Below are 25,000 nucleotides of genomic sequence, written 5' to 3'. Positions count from 1 at the left end.
TGACGAAGATTAAGATCTCTCTCTTTCTCTTTCTCTCTCTCTCTCTCTCTCTCTCTCTCTCTCTCTCTCTCTCTCTCTCTCTCTCTCTCCAGGGTGGGCGGGTTGCAGGCAGGCCACGAGTTTACGGTGCTGGTGTCCGCGACCAACGCCGAGGGGACCAGCCGAGCCGCGGAGCTCAGTGCCTTCACGTTGCGGGACAACAAGGCCCAGACTGTCATAGGTGAGTCCTGCGGGCGGGAAGGCGGGCGGGACGATGGGTGGGGGGACGATGCTCGAGTGTACGAGTGGCCTTAGTGCAAGGTTATCCGTGTTGCGTGCACTTTTATTGAAGTCTGCACCATTGACGGCATTGCATGGTTTTAAATATTTTTTCCTCCATTTTGAGGATCTGTTTTTTGTTTTGTTTTTTTTTGTTTGTTGTGTCGTTGTACTAATATAAATCTAAATTCCATCCGTATTTATGAATTAATAAGAAAAAATGAATGAATGAATGAATGAGACCATATATAAAACATTAATGAATCCCTAAAACCAATCAGCAATCAAGATGGTGATTAATCCCACGCCCGTTCATTCCTTCTTTCCTTCGTGAACATTTATTCCGACCAGAGATAGACGACGCTTGTTTCTCTCCTCCTGCAGGAGTTTCATCGGGAGGAGGACGCGGCAGCAGCACCAATGGCGGCGGCAGTATTACTAGCATTAGTGATAAAGGTGGAGGAAAAAATGGCGTAGCGAAGGATGGTGAGGGTGAAGGTGATGAACGTGTTATGGGCGGCGGGTGGGCGTTGGTGCCACCCATGATGGCAGTGCTCGCTGCCTCCCTCGTCGCCATCCTGCTTCTGTCAGTGGTGGTGATCCTTCTCACCAGGCGCAGGGCGAGGCGGGCACACGGGGGCGTTCCAACACTTGGCCAGGTGGGTCCTGCTCTCCCTGGGTTGTGCCGTCTATCACAAACAGATTGCTCAGCTGCGAAACCTCTGCTGGTGTTTGTTCTTCCTTTGTATTCCTTCGCATTTGCTCTGCTTCTTCTCTCCATCTCTTCCTCTTTCCTTTGCTAGTACAACGTACTATTGTAGTTTTTTCTTGTTCCTTTATCCTTCTCCTTTTCTCTTCCTTCTCCTTTTCCTCCTCTTCCTACTACTACTATTAGAAGTACACCTAGTAATGCTATTACAACAACTATCACCACAATAGTGACATGCACAACAACATTAAGTGGTTCAGTAAGTATCCTGGTTATGGGCCAACATGTTTCCTAGTATCTCTCTCCGTGTAGTCTCAAAGAATCCTTCATTACGTATATGTTCTTCTGATCTTCACATCTGATATTTAGTGTTCAGCTTCTCTCTCCTCTTCCTTTTTCAACTCTTCCGTTTTCTTTTCCTTTCTTCTACCATTTTTTTTTTTTTTTCGATACGTAGTTTCTCTTTTTTCATCACTTCAGTTTTCACATCGGCTCAGGTTTCCCCATAATTTCTTTCCCTGTCTGTCCATTTCCTCGATTGCCTTCCTTTCCCTTGAACATTTAGGTTTCCTTTCCTCGTCTTAATTTTTTTTCTTTCATCCTTTTCGTTTTTCTCGCAGACCGCATCTCTCGTCTTTTCCGTATCAGGTTTTTATTATTCTTCCTCCTCCTCTTCCTCATTCTCATTATTATATCTTCTTCCATTCCATTCCTTCTTTTCTGCTGGTTTTTTTCTTTCTTGACTTTTGATTCCTTCTCCTTTTCTTCCTCTTCTCCCTGCGCCACCACCATGTTGCGTCTTCTTCCTCTGTTCTCGCCTTCACTTTCTACACTTTCTGCTCTTTTTCATTCTCTGCCTCTTTTCTGTCCTTCATCTCTTTTTTTCCCTTCGCTTCCTATTCCTCTCCCTGCCTTTGTTCCTTCTCCTCAGATGAGCCCTGCCTGGCCCCGGGACTTCTATCCGTAACACAACACACAACACTCCCTCCCTGAAGCTCATCCCTCTCCCCAGCCTGGCAGCTCCTTTACGTCTTCCTTGTCCTTCTCACTAACACCAAAAGAAAAAAAATCACAAGCACAAACACACACACACAAAAGAAAATGGTGTCTGTTCTCCCTTGACCAGACTATAACAATGCAATGTTGGAAGGAAAAAATACCGCATGTTTCTCTTTCTTTCCACGAGATTTCCAGATAAAAAAAACACTGCCTTAGGTCTTAAAGTCGTGAGTGAATCTTCCCTGTTGTTGTTGTTGTTGTTGTTGTTGTTGTGGTGGTGGTGGTGGTGGTGGTGGTGGTGGTGGTGGTTGTGGAGGTGGTGGCTTGAGGGCGGCTGCTGCTGGAGCTGATTCAATATTTCCTTTATTTATTTTCTTCGTGGATCACAATCAAGGAAGGTGGTGCACTGTGCAACTGGAGATGGCCACTATATATCTTTCCTCAGCGATCTCTCTCTCTCTCTCTCTCTCTCTCTCTCTCTCTCTCTCTCTCTCTCTCTCTCTCTCTCTCTCTCTCTCTCTCTCTCTCTCTCTCTCTCTCTCTCTCTCTCTCGTCTCTCCGTGCACACGCCACACACACACACACACACACACACACACACACACACACACACACACACACATTAACGATCTATGTATTACTTGAAACATTAAAATAAATTACACCGACAACAATGAAAACTACAACAAACAACAAACAACAACAACAACAATAGCACCATACGTGTAACACCACACACCCAAACACTTGATGTCCCTCACCACTCCTCTCTCTCCCAGGCGAAACTGAGAAGTGAGGTGGTGACGGTGGCTGTCCCTCGGCAAGACCTTCCTTCTTCCTCTCGCCCTTCCTTCTCTTCTCCTGGTAAGTTACGAACTCCGAGACGCGAATGACTGTGTGTGTGTGTGTGTGTGTGTGTGTGTGTGTGTGTGTGTGTGTGTGTGTGTGTGTGTGTGTGTGTGTGTGTGTGTGTGTTTGAGTGGCGTCATACGATCTCCATGTTGTGGTGCTTACACTCCTCCCACCAGCCCTTCACTCCCCACCTCTAGGCACGAAGCATACTGACTCAGACAGAGGCGAGGAGGCGGACAGTAGCGGCAAGCCAGTAAGCCAAGCAGGAGGCTTGGTGGTGAGTGTGGCGTCGCCTCTTGACCGAGGCTCCAGCGACGGAGCGTCTCTCAGCCCAGCCATGCCGGCCTCGCCACAGCCCTCCATCCTGTCCGTGAGTAGTGTTCTTTTGTCTCGGTATGTACCTTTAGACATTAGTTTTTATCATTTTTGTAAAATTTTGATTTGTTACTATTACTTATGGACCGGATATGGCTCCAGTCACGAAAGTACATAATACTGAAACGACAAACTCGGGAACGATGACTACCTCTCCACAGGTGTAGCCACTGCCGCGTAAAGGATTGTGTTCATCTTATTCTCTGATGTGGAGTAGTGACATTCAGATGAAATAACAACAAACTGGCTCTGAAGCACAAACTAAATGTTCTCAGTGGAGGACGCTCGCTCCCTCCTCTTCCTTACCCTTCATTGCGCTGCGGTGATTTTCTGTGACCGGGTCATATCCACCAACCACCAAGATCTAGCTAGCGATATGGAGTCGAAGAAAACCGTACAAGATCTCAGCTTATTGAAAACGAGCACACTGTGTCAGGAAAGGCGACCACGGCGCCAAACGTGAGACTCCACCGCTGCTCTATCGCTCCGAGCCACCCTGTCAGAACTCAGGAGTGGCGGCCGCGACGCCAACCACAGACGTCTATTGCCTCTGGGGTGCTGCGCGTGGCTCCCGCCATCATGTGTGTTTGCTTCACTGGAATTTATCGCCGCCATACCTTCCCTGCCGACAAGAAAGGTAATAACGCTCGCTGTCAGAATGAGCGCCATGCTTCACACTGACTCTGCGTTCAAATCAACCCGCCACGCACCAAGTGTGTGTGTGTGTGTGTGTGTGTGTGTGTGTGTGTGTGTGTGTGTGTGTGTGTGTGTGTGTGTGTGTGTGTTCATGACCCCCTAAATACCATCATCACATTTCAGAAGAGTCACTCTGCAACAAACTGGGAGCTGAACCATGTCATTTCATTACACAAAATGTGATTTACGGTTAATGCCCTGATGGTGCTGGTGCTGGAAGCAGTGGTCTTTGTGGTGGTGGGTATGGCGATGGCGAATGTTGTATAGTGTGTGTTGCTTGTGATGGTACTTCTGGTGTTCTTGATGAGACAAGGAAACACAACTGAGCCATATTTCTCGATAACAACTAAGTTTATTGTAATAAACCTTTAATGATGATATATAAACTGTGTGTGTGTGTGTGTGTGTGTGTGTGTGTGTGTGTGTGTGTGTGTGTGTGTGTAATTCACCTCGGTCGCCTGCTGGTCACCCAGCCAGTCTTCTCCATTACGGAGCGAGCTCAGAGCTCATAGACCGATCTTCGGGTAGGACTGAGACCACATAACACACTACACACACCGGGAAAGCGAGGCCACAACCCCTCGAGTTACATCCCGTACCTATTTACTGCTAGGTGAACAGGGGCTACACATTAATAGGCTTGCCCATTTGCCTCGCCGCCTCCGGGATTCGAACCCGGACCCTCTCGAGTGTGACTCGAGCGTGCTAACCACTACACTACGTGGTGTGTGTGTGTGTGTGTGTGTGTGTGTGTGTGTGTGTGTGTGTGTGTGTGTGTGTGTGTGTGTGTAGGCGTGCGAGGAACAAAGAAAATAGCTCGCCGCCGCCACCACCACAGCCACCAGCCTGGCATGAGAGGCCACACGCTTGCCGAGGTTCAGCTTTAGTCACCTGATGACATCTCAATGAATTATCCATTTATATGCAGCTCTTTTGTCACTCACTAGGACCTCATTACTTCCAATTGTTAGATACAACTGCCGTCACCACGCCTTCCACTTCACCACGCCGAGCTTGCGTCACTGCCAGGCTCACTCAGCCCTCCACTAACTAAGCGCCTATCCTTTCTCAGGGTGTTTTACCACTACATGAGGTCATGGGAAGTAAAGTCTATTAACGTAGGCCAATCTCGTCCTCAGAGAGAGTATTTGAGAAGTCAAGGAATAAATATCCTATACCGCCGTGTGTGTGTGTGTGTGTGTGTGTGTGTGTGTGTGTGTGTGTGTGTGTGTGTGTGTGTGTGTGTGTGTGTGTGTGTGTGTGTGTGTGTGTGTGTAAGATAAGAGAACACGTACGTGATTGATACTATCAACCGCCACCTTGGTGACATCATGGCCTCGGGCAAACACTTTGGTATCTGGTAAGTCAAGTTTGCAGCCGAAAAGACCAAAGCCTTGGTCTGCGCTACGATCGATACTCTCAATCTCCAAAGCAGAAGCCAAAATAGATGTCGTCAGAGAGAAGAACAAGCATTAAGAATAGCAAAGAAAACCTTACTGGTGAAAGAGCATAATAAAATTTAAAAATCCATTCCCCGCGGCACCAAAAGCAGCACAAGTACATATGATGAAGGAAGAAAAAGACAAAATACGAGAGTAAGAGTGAAAAACGAATAATGAAGATGAAGGAGGGTACTTGTTCTTCTGCCGCTACAGCTCTTATTTTATCATGCAAACACACACGTGCTGGCCTAAGTAAACGAAACCCAAGTTTGTCCGGTAATAGACACAAAGTTTAAGACTACTTATGACTGGGAAATGTTTCTGTCCGGGAACTCCTGCAGAGGCTCTTGAGGGAAGGAAAGTTAAAAATTTTAAAAACGGTCCTGTTAACAGTGAGGCTCAAATAATGCAAGTTTCTATTACTTGGATAATATAACCATAAATACAAAACTTCAAAGAGAGAGAGAGAGAGAGAGAGAGAGAGAGAGAGAGAGAGAGAGAGAGAGAGAGAGAGAGAGAGTGTGTGTGTGTGTGTGTGTGTGTGTGTGTGTGTGTGTGTGTGTGTGTGTGTGTGTGTGTGTGTGTGTGTGTGTGTGTGTGTGTGTGTGTGTGTGTGTGTGTGTGTGTGTGTGTGTGTGTGTGTGTGTGTGTGTGTGTGTGTGTGTGTGTGTGTGTGTGTGTGTGTGTGTGTGTGTGTGTGTGTGTGTGTGTGTGTGTGTGTGTGTGTGTGTTTCCTGTCATAAACAAGTGTATGACCATGAGATAAGTGAGGAAGACTCACACTGAACAAGGCTAGTTCCTGTGACCTGTACATGTGTCCTGGGCACATAACGATAAGTGCCAGGTATCTGTGTCTGTGGAAGCAGTGCCTTGGGTACCAAAGGAATAACGACAAACGTATTCCTCTAGGTCAGTGGGGGTCAATATCCCCGCCTGGTGAACACCAAACCTTTACTTGCGGCTCTTTCCACCCACAGGCCCCGTGTTGCGAGGCGACAAGCAGCACGTGCTCCACCCTACCGCTGCTGGGCGTGAGACAGCTGGGGCACGGCCTGTCTAGACACGCTCTCCTCCGTCATGGTGTGTGTGTGTGTGTGTGTGTGTGTGTGTGTGTGTGTGTGTGTGTGTGTGTGTGTGTGTGTGTTCTCTGGTACAGACGATGTGAACATATTATTACCACTGTTACTGTTACTACCAACAATATACCAAATATAATTACTACAACGCTCACACTCACAGAGATCCCGGTAGTGAGCGCGCTGGGTCTGGATGGCGTGGGCGGCATTCCTCGCACCAGCTTGGGCGTCGCGAGCTTCTCCACCTTCACCCTGGCTCCAGGCAGGGGAGTGGACGTCCCTACAAGCCTGGGCATGGGCTATCCGAGCATGGGTAGCCTGGTGGGCGTGGGTGTGAACGCGAGTATGGATGTAAAGACCCTGGGTGGCGGTGCAGGCATGGGCGGAGGCACCTTGCCAAGGATGGGTGCTCATAACTTTCCTCCCGCCCACTATGTTGCCCACACTCAGGCTTTTCCCCTTCACCACTTCCGCCCCATGCAGGATTTTAGGAGACAAGGACCCGTCACTGCCATTACCACACCCACCATTGCTGCCACCATCGTCACCACCGCCGCCCCTGCCGTCTCCCTGCCCTCCAGTGAGACAGTGAGTGAGTTGTGAGGACACTGCTGTGACTGTGGCTAGACTGAGGCAACTTTACACCCACCACTAGTAACCACAGCAGCAGTCACCACCACCACTATGAACAGCATACACATTAGCTATCACCAATATCACTAACGAAGAACAATAACAGCAACAAAATAACAACTCTCACCTGCAGCACCATAAATATCAACACAAACATCACCAAACAATATGATGCATAAAATCATTTACATCGATGAAACAATTAACACAAATTAGCGAAATTACTGACATTTCCGAGTGTTTTTTTTTTTTTTTTTGTATCCTTACAACTTCTAATGTGGCTGCTTTCACTAACATCAAAACTTCCAGGCACACCCACTCGCTCACCTATCTTCACACACACACACACACACACACACACACACACACACACACACACACACACACACACACACACACACACACACCAAGAAACCAACACATGCGAAACACAATCCTTTACAATTGGCGACCAAGATGTCTGTCATACATGTGTCACATTCCGCCTCAGCAAAGACAAGTTCCAGCAGCACAGCCTGGATCTGGTCACGTGGCTCGCGTCTCATCACCACTGGCTGGCACAGACTACAGGCAGAACAGCGCACCACTGTGTCCACTCCCCTGTTTGGGTTTCTGCCGTGTTGAGTCATCCACGCCGTCTGTCCCGGCAAACGACAAGACATATCCTATGGGACTTATCAACGTTCACTTATGTGTCGTGAATTATCTTTCCTGTATAATTTTGAGTAAAAAATTATGGAAAAAACTAATAAAATATGGATACAGAAAGTAAGAGACATCTTTTTATGGTGAAACTTCAGATTTTCGAATCCTCCCTTCAGTAAGTGGCGTAACCCCAGACATAACCCACGACCTTCACCTAGTAATCCCAAACCTCTAACATTTGTCATCTTTTTCATGTCCATTCCGGGAAACAACCTCACGATGAACATTTCCTTATCCCAATCACGTCACGTGACCCCAGTGCCATAGGTCACCCTCGTGGACCACGCTGCTCACTAACCACTCCAGTGACCAACCCACGCTCCCTTGGCAAGGCATCGTTGCAAGGCCACCACGTTTGTACTTCCTCTTCTCCTCTTTGGGTGGTGTGGGTATGCGGGAACTTTTACTGGATATCACTTATATCACTTACGAGGCCTTCTCGTTATTATCCTAACCATTCGCTCTGATGCACGTTTCTTATTTTAGAACCCGCAAAACATTCCTTTTTTACTCTCATTTTTTCATATATTTTTTTTAACAAAAAAAACGTTTCTGCTACTTCTTCATTCACTTTCTAAAATAAACCAAGATAACTTATTCTTTAGGATCTTTTCTTTCTATTTATTTGATCAAAACTTATTTTTAAAATAATATTTCCATGTTTTTGACTACGCCAAATAATTCATAAACTCTTTACTTTACTCACTTACAAGATACTTTCTAGTACTTAATTTACATCACTTTACTCGCAGTACTACCGCTCACTGTTTCCACTGTGGTCATGTTGGCTTCAATGACTCCCTCACTTCTGCCTGGTCTCCTCGCCCACTAGTTTGAGAAACTCGCCACCTGGTTTGGAAGAGATCTAACAATCCACTCCCTGGTGCGGACCACCCGAATTGGTGGTTTTCCATGTTTATATAGGTATATTTGTATTGCGTGTCACCATATGGATATATCAATAAAGATTTATCACAACACATGTAAAAATGTATTTTAATTGTGTAACCAGTCAGGTAGTCTCCATGCATCCCAGTGCCTCACCAGAGTCATCCCTTGCCCATCATCGTCAAGAAAACTTTTTATTTTCAAAATAAAGTTTTGTACAGTGTTAAGTTGTCTGCATGACTGACAGTACTCTTCAATTCACCTTTAATGTCATTCGAAATAAAACTATCAAAGAAATACTGCCAGCCCCATCAAGCAGCCCCACACAGACGCAAGTACAGCCATCCGCTTGTTCTATTACTAATGAGCTATTCCAGCCTTGTAATAGTTGTGTGATCAGGTTATATGTGAGACTGGTGGTTAGTCATGCTGTCTGGGGCCTGTGAGACTTGAGAGAGAGAGAGAGAGAGAGAGAGAGAGAGAGAGAGAGAGAGAGAGAGAGAGAGAGAGCGCAATGGTAAGTACAGTACTCACATGCTCCGGACTGAAGGGAGACCGCAAGACCCTCTTCCGTTCTGCTCCTGTTATCAGGAGGACGGCGTTTGGAAGAGTTCGGCGACAAGAAACACCAATGTCTAGAGCGGATCCAGACAAATTGGTATTCAAGGTGTTGGCTATGACTGTCTGCGCTGTTTATTGCCCAGGTGTTGGCTATGATGTCTACGCTGATGCCACCTCATCGCTATGTCTCACGTATCACGGACAGAGTGGAAGCGTCACACGGCCTATATGCGAAAGACAATGTTGTTGTTCCATCAAAGTCGAAAACCATAAAAAATATGTAATTACTAAGACTGGCCTCGTGGCTCTGCTTTCTATTGCTTTCGGCCCTACAATCTTGGGGACCCGTGGGAGAGCGAGGTTTTCAGGTGTGAAAAAGGTAAAATAGGGCCAATTGTGATCTCTTCATACAAAAAATAAGTAGGAAACTACAGCTGTTGTTATGATGACCGCCATATTTTAGCTGCTTGCCAACCATACCTACGGAAGTCAACCGAAATATATATATTTTTTTAATAATCAAGGCAAAGGATTGAAATATGAGTGACACAGGGAGATCGTCTTGTGTCTGTCGACTGTGCACGTGATGACAATGTGGGACAGGGACAACCAACAACCCGAGTATCAAGAAATACTGGATTACAAACTATGGCTTTAGGGAAGAAACCTTGTTCTTCAGGCGTGTATGTAGATAATCAAGCTGAGAGTTACATCAGCCTTCTTCCTGTTCTATCCTTGGAGAAGTGTTCTCTTTTTCAGAGGGACTAGAACCACCATCACCTTTCCTAGCCTGTTCACACCTCCTACTCTGGTCCCCACAACAACACCTCAGGATTGCTGTAAAGCGGATCTCCTTGCCAAATCTGTCAGGCACACTCACTATAATACTCCTTCATCGAGATCTACACCCAACTTCACACAACTATGCAAAGTACAAATGGCACTATCACGCGCCACACAACTGAGATTACCAGTCTTACCGGCACTTGCGCCCCTCCTACCCTCGACAATGTTACCAGATTTGAAATAAAGTAAGCCTTTGACTTTCATGTGAAGTATTGACCAATGAATGATATTATCTCCCATATGATGATGGATGTTTGCGGCGCTATATTTTACAGTATCACTGCCACCCAGTGCCATTGCCTCATATATGCTGCATTGTATGTGTTTGCCAGACTATCCTACACACTGACCTCAAACCTTCCATCGTAGGACATAATGTCGACCTGCGCTCACTAAGGTCCAGTACTCCGCCCACCTCAAGTCACGGGCCAGCACGTCGATGATTTTGGCCTGCTGTGAGCAAACAAGAAATCAGTGGCCTATAAAGATACGTAAATGGAAAGCAGCACAACTCTGACCTACATCTTTGTGTTTGCTCAGTCAAGAGTAGTTAGATTGTTTCCAGACAGCCTTCCAAAACACATTAACACACACACACACATAAAACTCGCGTCTTCATCTTCAGAACAAATCAATGAAGAGAAGATCACTAGTTCAGGAACAATCTTGACAGAGAAAAAAACAACAATACTCATCAAAAGCTTCTATCTTAACTGGTGCTCATGTTTCAACGTGAATATAATGCAATGCTAGACTTGACAGAGTTGCATGAAATGTCTAATCTTCTTCAAACTGCTAAGAAAGTTAGGGATTCTTTCCTTTAAGACCGTGTGTGTGTGTGTGTGTGTGTGTGTGTGTGTGTGTGTGTGTGTGTGTGTGTGTGTGTGTGTGTGTGTATTTCACTGTTTGATCTGCTGCAGTCTCTGACGAGACAGCCAGACGTTACCCTACGGAACGAGCTCAGAGCTCATTATTTCCGATCTTCGGATAGGCCTGAGACCAGGCACACACCACACACCGGAACAACAAGGTCACAACTCCTCGATTTACATCCCGTACCTACTCACTGCTAGGTGAACAGGGGCTACACGTGAAAGGAGACACACCCAAATATTTCCACCCGGCCAGGGAATCGTACCCTGGTCCTCTGGCTTGTGAAGCCAGCGCTCTAACCACTGAGCTACCGGGCGTATGTGTGTGTGTGTGTGTGTGTGTGTGTGTGTGTGTGTGTGTGTGTGTGTGTGTGTGTGTGTGTGTGTGTGTGTGTTTGCGTGTGTGTGTAAACAATTCCATCAGCCAGGAGGCGAGGACTGATGGTGGTGGGTGAGATATGCGCAGGTGGAGGTAATATCTTCCATACTATGCGCCAGCCGCCCCTCTCCCTGAGGATGGTGAGGAGCGTGGCTGAGGAACGAGGCCGAACAGGGATTGGTGCTTCTCCTTACGCAGGAAGCGTCGGGTTAATACAAGAATAAAGAGAGTAAATATTTAAGGCAAGATTGTGCACGTACGTGGTTGGCTATGATTATAAAGAATATTGAAACATTTAATGAAGGTGCGTTATCAGAAAGAAAATTATTACACTGCCCCCTTCTTGGGTCAGATAAGGTCTGTCTCTTAGTTGGCATTACTGCGCCGGCCAGTGATGCGGCCCGCTCGCCTTGACCCTTAGTGCAGGTCATTAGATCTGTTGCATAAAGGGAAGTTTAAGTCAATTAAATTATAAAATAACAACAACGACAGCATGTAATCACACCAGAACACAATGACAAAAAAAGACCAATAAAGGACATTACGAGGCGACTGAACTAAAGCTTTTCTCATCCCATTATCTTTAGCCTTTCTCTTTCTCTCCTCTCTTCTTCATCCACGCCCCAAAAACCTCCGTCGCTTCACCCTCTTTTCCGCACCAACCCCTTCCAAGCCCACACGCCATCCTCTCCACCCCAAGCCTTGACACAATATCACCACCTTGGGAATCATTGCCTTGCTTGTTCCCACTCCTGCCGTCTATTCTGCTCCGGGTCTTTAAACAGACAGAAAACAAAAACACCTCCACCTCCAGCCTGCATCTTCACCCTCTCCCCTCAAAGGCCGCACATCTCCCATTCCAAGCAGGTGTCTTTCTCTCCACCGTTATTTCTGCCACGTTTTCCCACCGACTCAGCTTCTCTCTCCTCTCTCCCGCCCCTTCTTTCTCTACTTTCTGCCCATATCACAGGAGTCAGATTTCACACGCCCCGCCGCCATCATCTCCCGCACAAGTTCCCACAGCACCACACCGCTCCATTATAACTTGTCCACTGCGGCCACCTGACCCAGCAGTAATGGGACGCGACAGCCGCCACTCACAGGACGCAAGGCGCTCTCTCTCTCTCTCTCTCTCTCTCTCTCTCTCTCTCTCTCTCTCTCTCTGACACAAATTAGGCAGTTTTCTTGAATCCTCTGTGCTATAAAAGTCTTATATCGTAATCAATTTGCATCTGGCGGCATCCTCAGGTCTTGTATTCAACAATCAGAGGATTCAGTCACAGCATTAGGAGACACGTGTGTGTGTGTGTGTGTGTGTGTGTGTGTGTGTGTGTGTGTGTGTGTGTGTGTGTGTGTGTGTGTGTGTGTGTGTGTGTGTGTGTGTGTGTGTGTGTGTGTGTGTGTGTGTGTGTGTGTGTGTCTGTGTGAGGAATGAAGTAATGTACAGTGCACAGAAGGGGAGAAAAGGAGTAACTGGAATGCGTAAATGCGAGAATGAGAGGAGGAGAGAAGGGAAGGTAATGGTTAGGAAGAAGGGATAAGAGGTGTTTGAGTGAGGAGTGAGAAGATGAGGTATAAAAAGATGAGGGAAGTTTTGGACAAGGAGTAAAAGAAGGGAGAAATGAGAAGATAGGGAGAGAAAAAAGGGGAGGGAGGACTGGAAAGGAGAAATGAGGAGAGGAGAATACTCGTCTTAATGTGATATTTAGCGAGGCGTCCTGAGAACAACGGAAGGCTTTGTGTTGCGTGTATTGCTTTTCTTCTCTGTCCTTCCTGTGCATGTGTTGTGTTTTGTGTGGTGGCGGTGATGTGTTGCGCCGTCATTGCTTTGTTGTTGTTGATAATGTTTTTTCTTGGTTCTTTTCTTTTTATTAGCATTTTTCTTTGTCGTCTCCTCCTCCTCCTTTCATCACATCGGAGGATTCACGACCCTCTCCTGCAACGAAGGAATTATCTCCCCTCACCGCTCCTGGGAAAAACACACACACCAAAAACTTCCATTGTTCTCTTTCCTATCTGATATTTATTTTTTTCATTTATGTTCTTTTGCAAAGGAAATTGCTGCAATATCTCTCTCTCTCTTTCTCTCTCTCTCTCTCTCTCTCTCTCTCTCTCTCTCTCTCTCTCTCTCTCTCTCTCGCCGCCCCTCCCACAATTCTCGCTGGCTTTCTCCGCGCACGACCAAACACGGTAATCACGTTCGCCAGCCACTCAAGAGAACTCAATGAATATTAGCGGTTCATTCCTTGATGGAAACTATAATCTTCCTTCTAATTATCCGTTATTTCCTCCTAAAGCGCTTGCAATCACGGCTTAAAAATAATCTAATAATTGCACCGGGACGCAAGTGTTGGGTGTGGATTCGTGGGATGCAGGTTATTACATAAAGGAAAGGATAATGTTTTAATAGATACGAGTTTTGTGAATTCTAGGAAGAATCCTTTTCTACGATTTTCACTTCTGGTTTCCTTCATCCATTCCATTTTTTCTCCCCAGAGTCCTTCCCAACGCGCTGCATTTCCTCTAGGCATGTAGGTCCCGCATGCTGTTATTCTCATAAGTGTGATGTTCAAGAAGCATGGGCTCCTGAAACCTCTCCCTCAGCGGCTTCTTGGGAATGTTCTAGAAAGAAGCTCATTTCTGTTTGCCGTCTGCTACCACTGGCTAGTCCGTGACGCCACATTCCTGTGCTCACAAACACGGAATGTCTCTCAAAAGCCTGTGCGAACATCAACACGCTGATTCCGCTTGCATCTACAGGCAGGTTCTTGTCCATTCAGGAGCAGCCAGGTGCCACTGTCTGCCCTCAAACCAAATCGGCCTCGATCTCTTTTAGCGTTATTCAATAGCAACGCGTTGCGGTCTTCACCAACACCGCCTCTATCACAGTCTTTGTTCTAGATTTCGGGATTCGGCCATGGACCATCAAAGAATACCATGGTCTGTGAAGCAAGATGCTGCGTTGCAGATTTAACTGCAAAGCACAGCACTCAGCGCGAGCCTTGTGTGTGTGAAAGTGTCGTAAAAACTTTTAAGTAGCAATGCTGCTGAAGCAAAGCCAAGGGAATGTCTCATTGCCACTTTCTCAGTGGGAGACAGACCACTGACGGTTTTCACTTTTAAATTCATCGTTGGTGCAAAACTCGGATTACACGTAAACAAACAGCCACAATATTTTGTATCAGATTATGAGAATATTACTTTACGAAAATATATCAAACAAACAACAAAAAAAAAAATCAAGTAGTGGAGGTCATATTGGTGGAGCACGGGAGGCTGTGGAAGAGTCTCTGCCGGCGGGGTGCAAGGCGAGGGCTGAGCGCTGCGGCATGGCGGGTCTGCTGTTTACGGCGCCGTAAAGTTAATCTGCGGTTACGTATTGCCGGGGCGGCGAAGGAGCATCTCGGGAAATGACTTGTAGGTTACGGCTGGACGTGAAGCGGCCAGCAGATTGCAGGCAGCTGGGGCGCTGCTGTTCCTCGCTCCTCGCTTCTATTACAGACACAGTAAGAAAGAAGAAGAGTAAAAAGTGTTTATTTGAGGCCCGCACACACGCCTCCCCATGGCTGCACTCCGCCATTCCAGACACTCGCATTCTCGCGGTACACACTCCGCACTCCTGTCCTCACGCTCACTAATACTCTCACACCTTCACGCTTGTTAGCATCAAGATTGTTCCTTGCTGTCTTTTCGGTGTATTCCGAAATGTGTCCCTGGGAAGGATTTCCATGGCGGAGTGGAGCACAGCCGAGTCCCGAGGATCAGTAGGGTCACTATGCCCCTTGATGGCATTACTTGATGGCCACTGATGCCAGCATCATCTGTTACAGCGCCATTGCTATAATAGCAATGTTCTCTCTCTCTCTCTCTCTCTCTCTCTGGTCTTTCTACTCCCACCTCCTTGATCCTTCGTGCTGTGGGAGGTACCACGGACCTGGCAACACTGTCGCCCGCGGCCCCACACTATGGCACGCTAATGGTAATATTTGTGTGCGTTTCACATCCTCGTCTGTCTCACCGAGATGCATCAACATCCTCGTCCTCTTCCTTTTACTCGCAACTTTCCTTCACGGAATATAAAATCTTACGCCTCCATTGCATGTATATAGATCGTGTTAATGCACAATAACACATGCAATTTCCTGCATATACACGCACAATCTTACGAGTGTGGGAAGAGAGAAAAGCCTAGCAATCTTCAACATATTTCCTTCTTTGTTTCTTTATTATGTATGTTTCTAAATAAAAGTCTGAATCTTTTATTCTCCGTGTAGTGCAAAAATTTACTTTATGTATATACACACTGATTTTTGTTCTGCTAAAAGGCATTAACAGTCACAATGGCGCGTCCATATTCGTATATGGCGCCGCACCGTTTAGCTAGAAACGCTGAGGAATCCAATCAGAGCAGAGCGAGAGCTGTAATAATATTATTCAACGTAAGCCTTTTACAGTTCAGCGCGTGAGGGGAGATGGTGATGATACATTTTAGACAGGAAAAAGAAAATAACTATGAATAGATGTAATGACTAGAACTTTGACAAGGTGCGTAGACTAAGGCTGAAATAGTGAATACAATAATACGGCAATGTACATGCAGTGTCGGTGGAAAGTACTGCGCAATACTGCAGAAAACCCTAAATAATGGTGTGCTTGGTTATCATACACAGTGAAGCTAAGTCGCACCATTTTCATGTCTGGTATTGCCGCCACGAATACAGGAGGAGTGAGCGTATCTTGGGGGCTTCGAGCGACTGACAATTTCTGTCTCACCAACATCTGGGAAGCCAAGAAAGACATCCAAGGAGACTGATATTCCGTGAAGCGGATCCTTCATAACCTCACGCTTCATGAGAGTATCAATCGCCTTGGATGTACATTTTGGTCTCTCAGACGGTTTTCTCGGAGGTACGGTGTCTGGAGGGAGGATGTGAGGCTGCGAATGGCTGTAACCAGGCGGTGTAAGATGCTTTTATGTCGCCTGTACGTCTTGAAATGTCTTTTGCTGGAACATTTTTAGTCTTACATGTTAAAATTATGGCTTTTTCATTCCTGAGATTGGTTGGAGCCATGCAAGTACCGTAAAGGAAAATGTAAAGACTGGCAAGGAAAAGAGGAGAAACAGGGTGCAGTGGAATGGAAACAAGTGTGACAAAGGTATCTCTCCACGGCAACTCACAGACCACAGACTAACTGACCAGCGACCGGCAGTGTCTCTCTCTCTCTCTCTCTCTCTCTCTCTCTCTCTCTCTCTCTCTCTCTCTCTCTCTCTCTCTCTCTCTCTCTTTCCACACACACACACACACACACACACACAACTGGCAAAGACATTTTTCTTTCGTATATTGTGTGGAGCCAGTGAATGCGTTAGTATTCTTTTCATCTCAGCACGGGATGGAAAGTCAACATCTTTTCTGTTGTGCTCTGTCATCACATTCTTCATACGTTATTATTTTGCACCAACTGCATTGACGCACAAGTATGCAATCATCACAGTGTGCACCACCAAGGCAGATAGTCTCACTAAAGGGTAACAGCCTATTAATTACCAGCTTTTCTATGTTCTTGTTATGTTGTTCCATGTTCCTCTCCTCTGGTTATTCTTGGTGGTCCTGAGGTGCCTCTGATCCTCCGCCTTGCGAGTTATTTCAAAAGAAAACTTTTTCTACGACATGGTTTTTGAGGGCACGCTAAAGTTTGTGTGGAGGACTTACCTGTTCTTCTGAGAACATTGTAGCTGGGAAGGAAGGAGAAAAAAAAGGGAACAAAAGTAGTGAATACATAGGTAGATAGAGATAAAAAAAAATAGATAAACACAGATAAGCAGACATCTGGTAGTATTCAATGTTCGTCGGTGAAATCGTGAATTATTCAGTCATGATTTCTACAAGTTTCGGAGCATTGTAGTATCCCACAACAAGGCGAGTGGTATTAATGGATAAATGGCCTACTGATAAACATTACATAATGTTAGTATGTTTGTGATTAACGAAAAGTTAAATTATGCCCTACGCGGCACCACGCCTGCACGGTCAGGGAGACAGGGAGAGGGGAACAGCGAGGCTAGCTACCTTCAGCGAGGGTAGGGCCAAATTAGCTGGGCCAGTTAGTCCACAATGCCTAAGCAGTTTCCACCTAAACAGTAACAGTGAATACATAACAAGTGTGTTATATAAGTGAATAAAAAAAATACCAGAAATGACATACGTCTACACAGTGGCAATGAGTGTACGGACATCGTGTTTGTCTAGAGATTTGGTCTTTGCCTCACTCCTCCCATCTCTGCCTGCCTGCCCTCCAAAGTGTGATGCCGTGTATTGTGTAGAGTAACAATTTACTTGTCGCTAATGTTAATCGGAAACACACTATCCTTAAGTGAATTATGTTTGCTTTTCTTTTTCTAAGGGGGGAAAAAAAACTAGGAGGCCGCAGCAAACCTTGGGAGTATTCGGGATCTTAACAGTTAATTCATTTATCCACTTTCTTTTACACACACACACACACACACACACACACACACACACACACACACACACACAGCGGCAGCCACCGCCATCCAGGCCCTTGTTACACTGAACCTTGGTGAGCCCGGCGAGCTTCACCGTGGCGGGGAGGTGCTGAGGGAGTGTGGATGCGGGGTGTGACCGTGTGAGGGAGGGAATGGCGTGTTGGTGCCTCGTGATGCAATGCAGTTGCAGTGCTTCAAGTAATGGCAATGAACCTCTCTCTCTCTCTCTCTCTCTCTCTCTCTCTCTCTCTCTCTCTCTGATCATTACACGCATCCCTGGAGCAAAGCGTTGTGCATCATGACGCTATTATTTTGTTATTTTCGTCCCGCAATGAGCGGCAGCCGCACCAGCCACCTGTAAAGGAACACGGCACTGACTCCACTTACGTACTGCAGACATTTGTGATCTGATGTGATGGCAGAGTCGCCTCTCGGCCTTCGTGTGGCAGCCTGGCAGGTATCGACAGCCGGCAATGCAATGCAAACCCATCTCTCTCACTCAGTGTTGCGACATCCACGCTGGTAAGAGAGAGAGAGAGAGAGAGAGAGAGAGAGAGAGAGAGAGAGAGAGAGAGAGAGAAATGAATAATGTTTCTCTCTCGGTTTTTATACACTTCAACAAGGAAAGAAAATAAGTGGAAAAATACATAAATGTTTACATACATGCATGCATACATACATATACATATGCACAGTTGCCTACATACAAAGACAAATATATTTTAATAGTTAAACTTGCCTTCCTACACAAAACTACAGTCATATAATACATAATGAAATCAATGAAATACGAGTCATACAAACAGATACAACCATAACCACAGCTGGACACGACCACTGCAATCCGCGTGACTCGGAATACAAAGACCGACCGTCACTACAGCATCAAGAAACAGACCCGAGGTGAGTCTGCAATGATGCAACAGTGATACAGGACGGACCACTGCCTGATTGATACACCACTCTCGATTTGATGACCATACAAGATCCATTTTTTACTTGCAGTAAACGCAAATGACGACAACGACTAAAGGATGCAAAGAAAACTTCCCTCTGCTGCAGAAAAGCTTAACTGAAGCTCCACGTAAGGAAAGCAGCCTAAGGAAGTTGGACCACCGCTGCCACTTTACACTACGTCTTCCGTAATATTCCCTGGTAAAACACGAGGGAAAGACCAAATAATGTTTTTCACATTATTCGAAGTGCCCGGCAAGCAAATCTAGTTAGCTTATCCCTCTCAATGCTACGACATCGCTTGCTAACATTTAGGGCGCTGTAAAAATGTTTGCTTGGAGGAGTGTACTTTTGTCTTCCAGGATACATCCGTTGTGTAAAATTACATGTCCAGAACGTTGAAGTAATGATATTGTCAAGGATTGGAAATGTTGAAATAGGACTCTTCCATGAAAAGTAAGTAAGATGAAGAATAAATGAAATGAATAAAAGGATAAATGTATAAGAGGAATAAAAAGAAATAGACAAAAATCGGGGGTAGCGAGGCAGCGGCTGGCGGGGAGGACAGGTGACGAGGGAGAACAAAAACATTTTGTCGTCAGCGTTACTTAGCTTTACAAAATCTCGTCCGAACATCTGCACATCAGCAAGACTGCTCGAGACGCCAGAAACCCAAATCACTCTGCTAAAGCTTCCATGGAACTCAATAGCGTAGAAATCTTGACTGTTACACGAGGAGGAGGAGGACGGATCATGACAAGACTACTTATACTACTATCCCAGTGTCGTCCATCTTACTAGTACAAGTTAACGAGTAGTTAATCCTGGTCACTCTCGTACTCTGGCTATTTCTGTCTCCCTTCGTTCCACGACCTGTGCTGTTTGAGGAGGGCAGCGTCAGGACATCTCGGTAACTTAATTGGTCTCTAGTTTGGAGGTATTTCGTTTGTTTAACTTTTTATAGGACAAGTTAGCAGCTTTTTCTTTTCTAATTTTTGTGATCTTTGCTGGCTTCATTACACACACACACACACACACACACACACACACACACACACACACACACACACACACACACACACACACACACACACACACACACACACACACACACACACACACACACACACACACACACACACACACTCAAAGAAATAAATATACACTCAGAGAAATAAAAAAAGACTAACAGATTACAGCAAAATACTCTGAGACGCTGGAATAATATTATTATTTATGTTGTCATTCATTGCATGTACCATTATCACTCCAGCGTCTCAGCGATATCGTCACTCGGTATTGCCGGTGTGCAGTCTTGGGATGGGTGTGTGCAGTGCACGAGGTGGGCTGAGCGGAGACACTCAGTACAACAGCGCCACTGAAAGGGCTTCACGCTGCGCCACCACACCGAGGCGACTCCCGCGGTGGCCAGCTGCAGGAAAGCAGAAAAATCCAGCAAGACTTTTTCATTGTTAAGTAAGAAAAGAGAAGGTGATTATGCTGGTTAGCTCTTCCATTAGTGAAGGCGAGGATGCTCTCGGAGGTGAAAATAAGGTTAATGCCGTGAGGAGGCATGTCGCGTGCAGCGTGCAGAGCATGGCTAATCTACCTCAGACAAATTCAGGAACACTGGTATCTCAATGATGATGTCCAGCAAAGGAGACAGTGCACTGACTCACACAACCGAACAGAATTGTTAATTTTATCAGTAGAAATGAGGACCAGCGCACAGTTAACCTTCAACTATTGTCTGAATTGGCAAGGTAATGGCGTTCATCAGTCCTGTGTAACTGTCCTTGTATGGTTTGTCTCTCTTGCTTTCGTGATGACGAAGAAACATGTTAACTGGTACAGTAAGTTGTACATTCACACGTGTGCCTCCTAGAGTACATGTGATTTAAAGAAATTCATTACAAAACCACTACTGTCACCGTCACCACCACCACCACCACCACCACCACCACTAACAACAACAACAACAATCACACCAACACCATGTACAAGTTTTTTTACTACCACCACCACCACCACCACCACCACCACCACCACCATCACCACCACCACCGCCGCCGTTTCGCCGTCGACTACCACCGCCGCCGCCGTGTCGTCTCACAGGTGGCACCACCACCGGGTGTGGGATGTCTATCAGTTTTCGATATTTTCCAAGCCCGTTTCAAATTCATCACGATGTTTCCCTTATCAGAGAGAGAGAGAGAGAGAGAGAGAGAGAGAGAGAGAGAGAGAGAGAGAGAGAGAGAGAGAGAGAGAGAGGGATAGCAAAGTTGAGAAGCAGCTTAAAATTAAACCATCCCGTTCGTAGCTTCATTCGCAATTGGAGACTTTTCTCCTTCTAGAAATACAACTGTGCGGCGTCATACGACCTCGTTGGCGCGGCAGGAAACCAATCAGTCCATACATAGAGAAATGTAATTGTACCACACCGTGCACCAGTGAAAAACCGGGTTGCAGCTGCCAGCACAACAGCAGCAGTGTGTGCACCAAGGAGAAACACACCGGCAGGACTCAGGTTCACTGTCAGGAATCCAAAGAGGACATGTAGTAACAAACACTATTGAAAATATTTATCGTGACACGTTTTGTATTCCGTGAACAGCAAGTATGTCCAAAAGTAAACGAAAATTCTAACAATAACACTAACCACAATATTGTTGATGATATTGTGTGAAAATTGTTTTGGTTTTCGTGTCAACTCCATATATCGCAGTAAGTTGATAAATGAATAGCTTCCACTTCTTGTATTGTATTCCAGTGATACATTGTGTTCAGTACACAGAGGCAAACCGGCGGCAGCCACACTCTGCCAGCTGAAAGAGCTCTGGGATTTGTTACACAAAGACTCACAGGGATCCCCTTGTCTGCTTAATTAAACCAATGAATGTGGAGGGCATTACCAGTTTTCAAAGTGCAGCATAACAAAAGGCAATAAAGGAACACTGTCCAACTCTTGAAAAAATACAGGAAGAAAGAAAAGCGTGCATGCATCAAAGCTAGTGAATTCCGCGCGGATATAGATATCCAAATGTCACCTTAACGCACGCTCAATATCAAAAGAAGAGGAAAAGTGCCATCAAATCCAGATATATGATGGCGACCAATCCAAGGCAGATTTAATTAAGCTTGAAGTGAGCGGCCGATGTGTGGGCTCGGCAATATTGGAGACTTTTTTTTTAAGTGTAGTATTACCAAACCGTGCCTAATGGAAACTCTCTCTCTCTCTCTCTCTCTCTCTCTCTCTCTCTCTCTCTCTCTCTCTCTCTCTTAATTAGGAGTAGGGATGGTGCAAGTAGTGTGCCGCTGCAGAGCTTTGAATGCACAGACTGGTCAATTCTGAAATATGCTAAAAGGAAAAAAGAAACAAGCATGCCCAATCAACTCCGCATCTCTGCTCGTGTACTAAGCTGCGCTCTCTGTGAGATTAACATTTCACGAGATGTTAAGCATTATTCTTAGCGTTAATCCTTTAAAGACTGCGTAACATTTCGGTGTGCAAGATAACAGGATTTCCCTTTGAATTATACAGATTCTACGTCCTCTATCACGTTGCCACGTCAAAATAGTTCCTGATTACCAACATTTGCTTTCCAAAAGTTTGCTTTTTACTTTCACTGCATTACATTATTGCAAGCATAAAATTCAGAATGAACTCCCTTGTTGATGTTAATTTGTGCAGGAATTCCCAGACTCAGAGTTCACCGGCAGTCGCGTGATAACTACGGCACTCTATACCGAGAGTTTTCTATATCTAGACTTTTTGGAGTACAAGTTTAGTGACAGGCTGACAAACTGACATGCACATACCACTATTATTAATACATATAACATGGAAAGTTCGCCTCTCGCTTGTGATTATTTCATTCACAGTTCAAAGAGATCAATTATACTCAGTGATTAGTATTTATCCACCTGCATAAACCAATCTAGCTCCCCATGATGATCTAAAACATTGAGTGTGCCAGGCTTCATGAAAATACATAAATATTGACTCGTAGAATGAAATTGTAATTATCAACAAACCGAAGCACATACTATCCCATACTAGCAAGTGATAAGGAGCGTGGAATCACCCTACAATCTGCCGAAAAAAAAGATAAATAAATAAATATAATCTCTCTTAACCCATACAGAAGGCCTCAGGCAAAATGAACTATTCATGAATAATGATATCCTTAAGACTACTCAAACTGGAAAACAATCAAAGTGAAGGGTAAGTATGCACATTTCCACATAAAACCATCTATATGATTGTTATGAACACTCTTATCACGCAACATAAATAAGTATGTAGATTAACAAACGAAGAAGTAAATTCACAATTAATTAAATGATTAATTAGTTAATTAGTAAATTAATTAGCAAAAAGAGCTCCAGTGCAGTCGCCTTGCCGGCCCAACACAATCCTAGAAGAGGCTGGCGGAGCTACGGTCATGCTGAACACCTACGTAGTTATTCCAAATCAAATAAATGTACCACATTAACTAAGACAACTTATACACTGCGACTGCAGTCCCCCCCTTTTTGGCTCCTGATAGTACTGTCAAGAATGTAAGCACAGTGGTGTCACGGAAGTGGTAGTAGAGCCTTGCTGTCTCACCATCTCGCACTGGTAAAGAGAAAAATTATCCACACACACACACATACATACACACACACACACACACACACACACACACACACACACACACACACACACACACACACACACACACACGTTTAAAAAAAATGTCAGTAAAGCACTGATCTGAAATAAAATATTCGCACCGTTATCATGGTAAATATTGTTCGGTCTCTCGCAGCCCCATTGAAATGAAATGCCTAGTCGTGCTGGCTGCTGCCTCGTGTTCATAACATAAATAAACAATTCATTGATAAATACTAAAATTAAAAACATTTGCACTTTCCACAGTCAAGTCCGTGAAAGCTTTTGATCAATTGGCTGAAAAAAATTATACATAAATCAAAGTATTTGTAACTGTTTACAAAAGCCAGAAAACATATACATGTGTGTGTGTGTGTGTGTGTGTGTGTGTGTGTGTGTGTGTGTGTGTGTGTGTGTGTGTGTGTGTGTGCGTGCGTGTGTGTGTAGGACGGAAGCTTTATTGCAAAAACTTATAACTTGACTATAAATCATTTTCAACTTTCCTTGCTGTCAATATCTCTTTTCCTCATTTCTCAGTTTCAGTTAGCGAACACCACACCTCCCCCTGAACGTGATGAGTGACTGGTGCAAAGAAAGGGACCAGTTGTTCCTCGGCAGCATATAACTGAGTCAGTGTCGTCATCTAATGGCTTTACTGAAATGTTATCAATGTAAACAAAAATCTCTTCGTAACACACACACACACACACACACACATACAACCCGGTAGCTCAGTGGTTAGAGCGCTGGCTTCACAAGCCAGAGGACCGGGGTTCGATTCCCCGGCCGGGTGGAGATATTTGGGTGTTTCTCCTTTCACGTGTAGTCCCTGTTCACCTAGCAGTGAGTAGGTACAGGATGTAAATCGAGGAGTTGTGACCTTGTTGTCCCGGTGTGTGGTGTGTGCCTGGTCTCAGGCCTATCCGAAGATAGGAAATAATGAGCTCTGAGCTCGTTCCGTAGGGTAACGTCTGGCTGTCTCGTCAGAGACTGCAGCAGATCAAACAGTGAAACACACACACACACACACACAGAGAGAGAGAGAGAGAGAGAGAGAGAGAGAGAGAGAGAGAGAGAGGGGAAGAAAGACAGGAAAAAAATATTCACCAAGGCAGAGAGCCACAGACGAGCACAAAAATAGGAGTCTCAAAACACATACGTGACAGTGCAGGCTGAATTAATAAAGAGACAAGGGACACACACACACTGTAAGAGACAAACGTAAATGGCTACAAGTAAAAACTAAAGAAATAACAAAGAGCTGCGGAGAAAGGGATGAAAGGCCGGAGGAAGAAAGCAAAAAGGATTCGGGGTCGGAAGAGTGGAAGGGGATGGAGAACATAGTGAGAAGAAAAGTTTGGATTTTCAGCAAGGCGAAGCACGTGACGCAACTCAGAACTCGACCCTGTGTGTTGTCTTGCATTAATTGTGTTGTGTTTCTTATCCATCACTGTCTCTTACTATATGTTTCTCATCTATTCGTTTCTCGTGCTTTTATTTATTCTTACTATGTATTTTTTTTTTCGAGCCTTTTTTGATCATAGGAAGAGAACAGTCCACCTCATTCTAAAAGTTTCCACGCCTCATCGC

The 25,000-nt window shown here is 45.3% G+C and overlaps 2 protein-coding genes across 4 annotated transcripts in view; one reads left to right on the top strand and one right to left on the bottom strand.

Annotated features, from left to right (window-relative positions):
• LOC123513154 overlaps positions 1-7,446 on the top strand; it is a 104,090-nt gene extending 96,644 nt beyond the window's left edge. For all 3 annotated transcript variants that reach the window (XM_045270068.1, XM_045270069.1, XM_045270070.1), the window contains exons 15-20: positions 93-220; positions 643-917; positions 2,746-2,830; positions 3,016-3,188; positions 6,309-6,411; positions 6,571-7,446. In XM_045270068.1, coding sequence (XP_045126003.1) covers positions 93-220; positions 643-917; positions 2,746-2,830; positions 3,016-3,188; positions 6,309-6,411; positions 6,571-7,010 — 1,204 coding nt within the window. In that variant the 3' untranslated portion in view covers positions 7,011-7,446. The remainder of the gene's footprint in view (positions 1-92; positions 221-642; positions 918-2,745; positions 2,831-3,015; positions 3,189-6,308; positions 6,412-6,570) is intronic.
• LOC123513155 overlaps positions 1-25,000 on the bottom strand; it is a 143,753-nt gene that overhangs the window by 106,640 nt on the left and 12,113 nt on the right. Inside the window, exon 2 of the transcript XR_006677275.1 lies at positions 18,187-18,318. The gene's annotated coding sequence lies outside the window, so the exon portion shown is untranslated. The remainder of the gene's footprint in view (positions 1-18,186; positions 18,319-25,000) is intronic.

The sequence above is a fragment of the Portunus trituberculatus genome, chromosome 35 (genome assembly GCF_017591435.1).
Source record: "Portunus trituberculatus isolate SZX2019 chromosome 35, ASM1759143v1, whole genome shotgun sequence".
NCBI classification, from domain to species: Eukaryota; Metazoa; Arthropoda; class Malacostraca; order Decapoda; family Portunidae; genus Portunus; species Portunus trituberculatus.
This window is presented reverse-complemented; position numbering and strand designations above follow the sequence as displayed.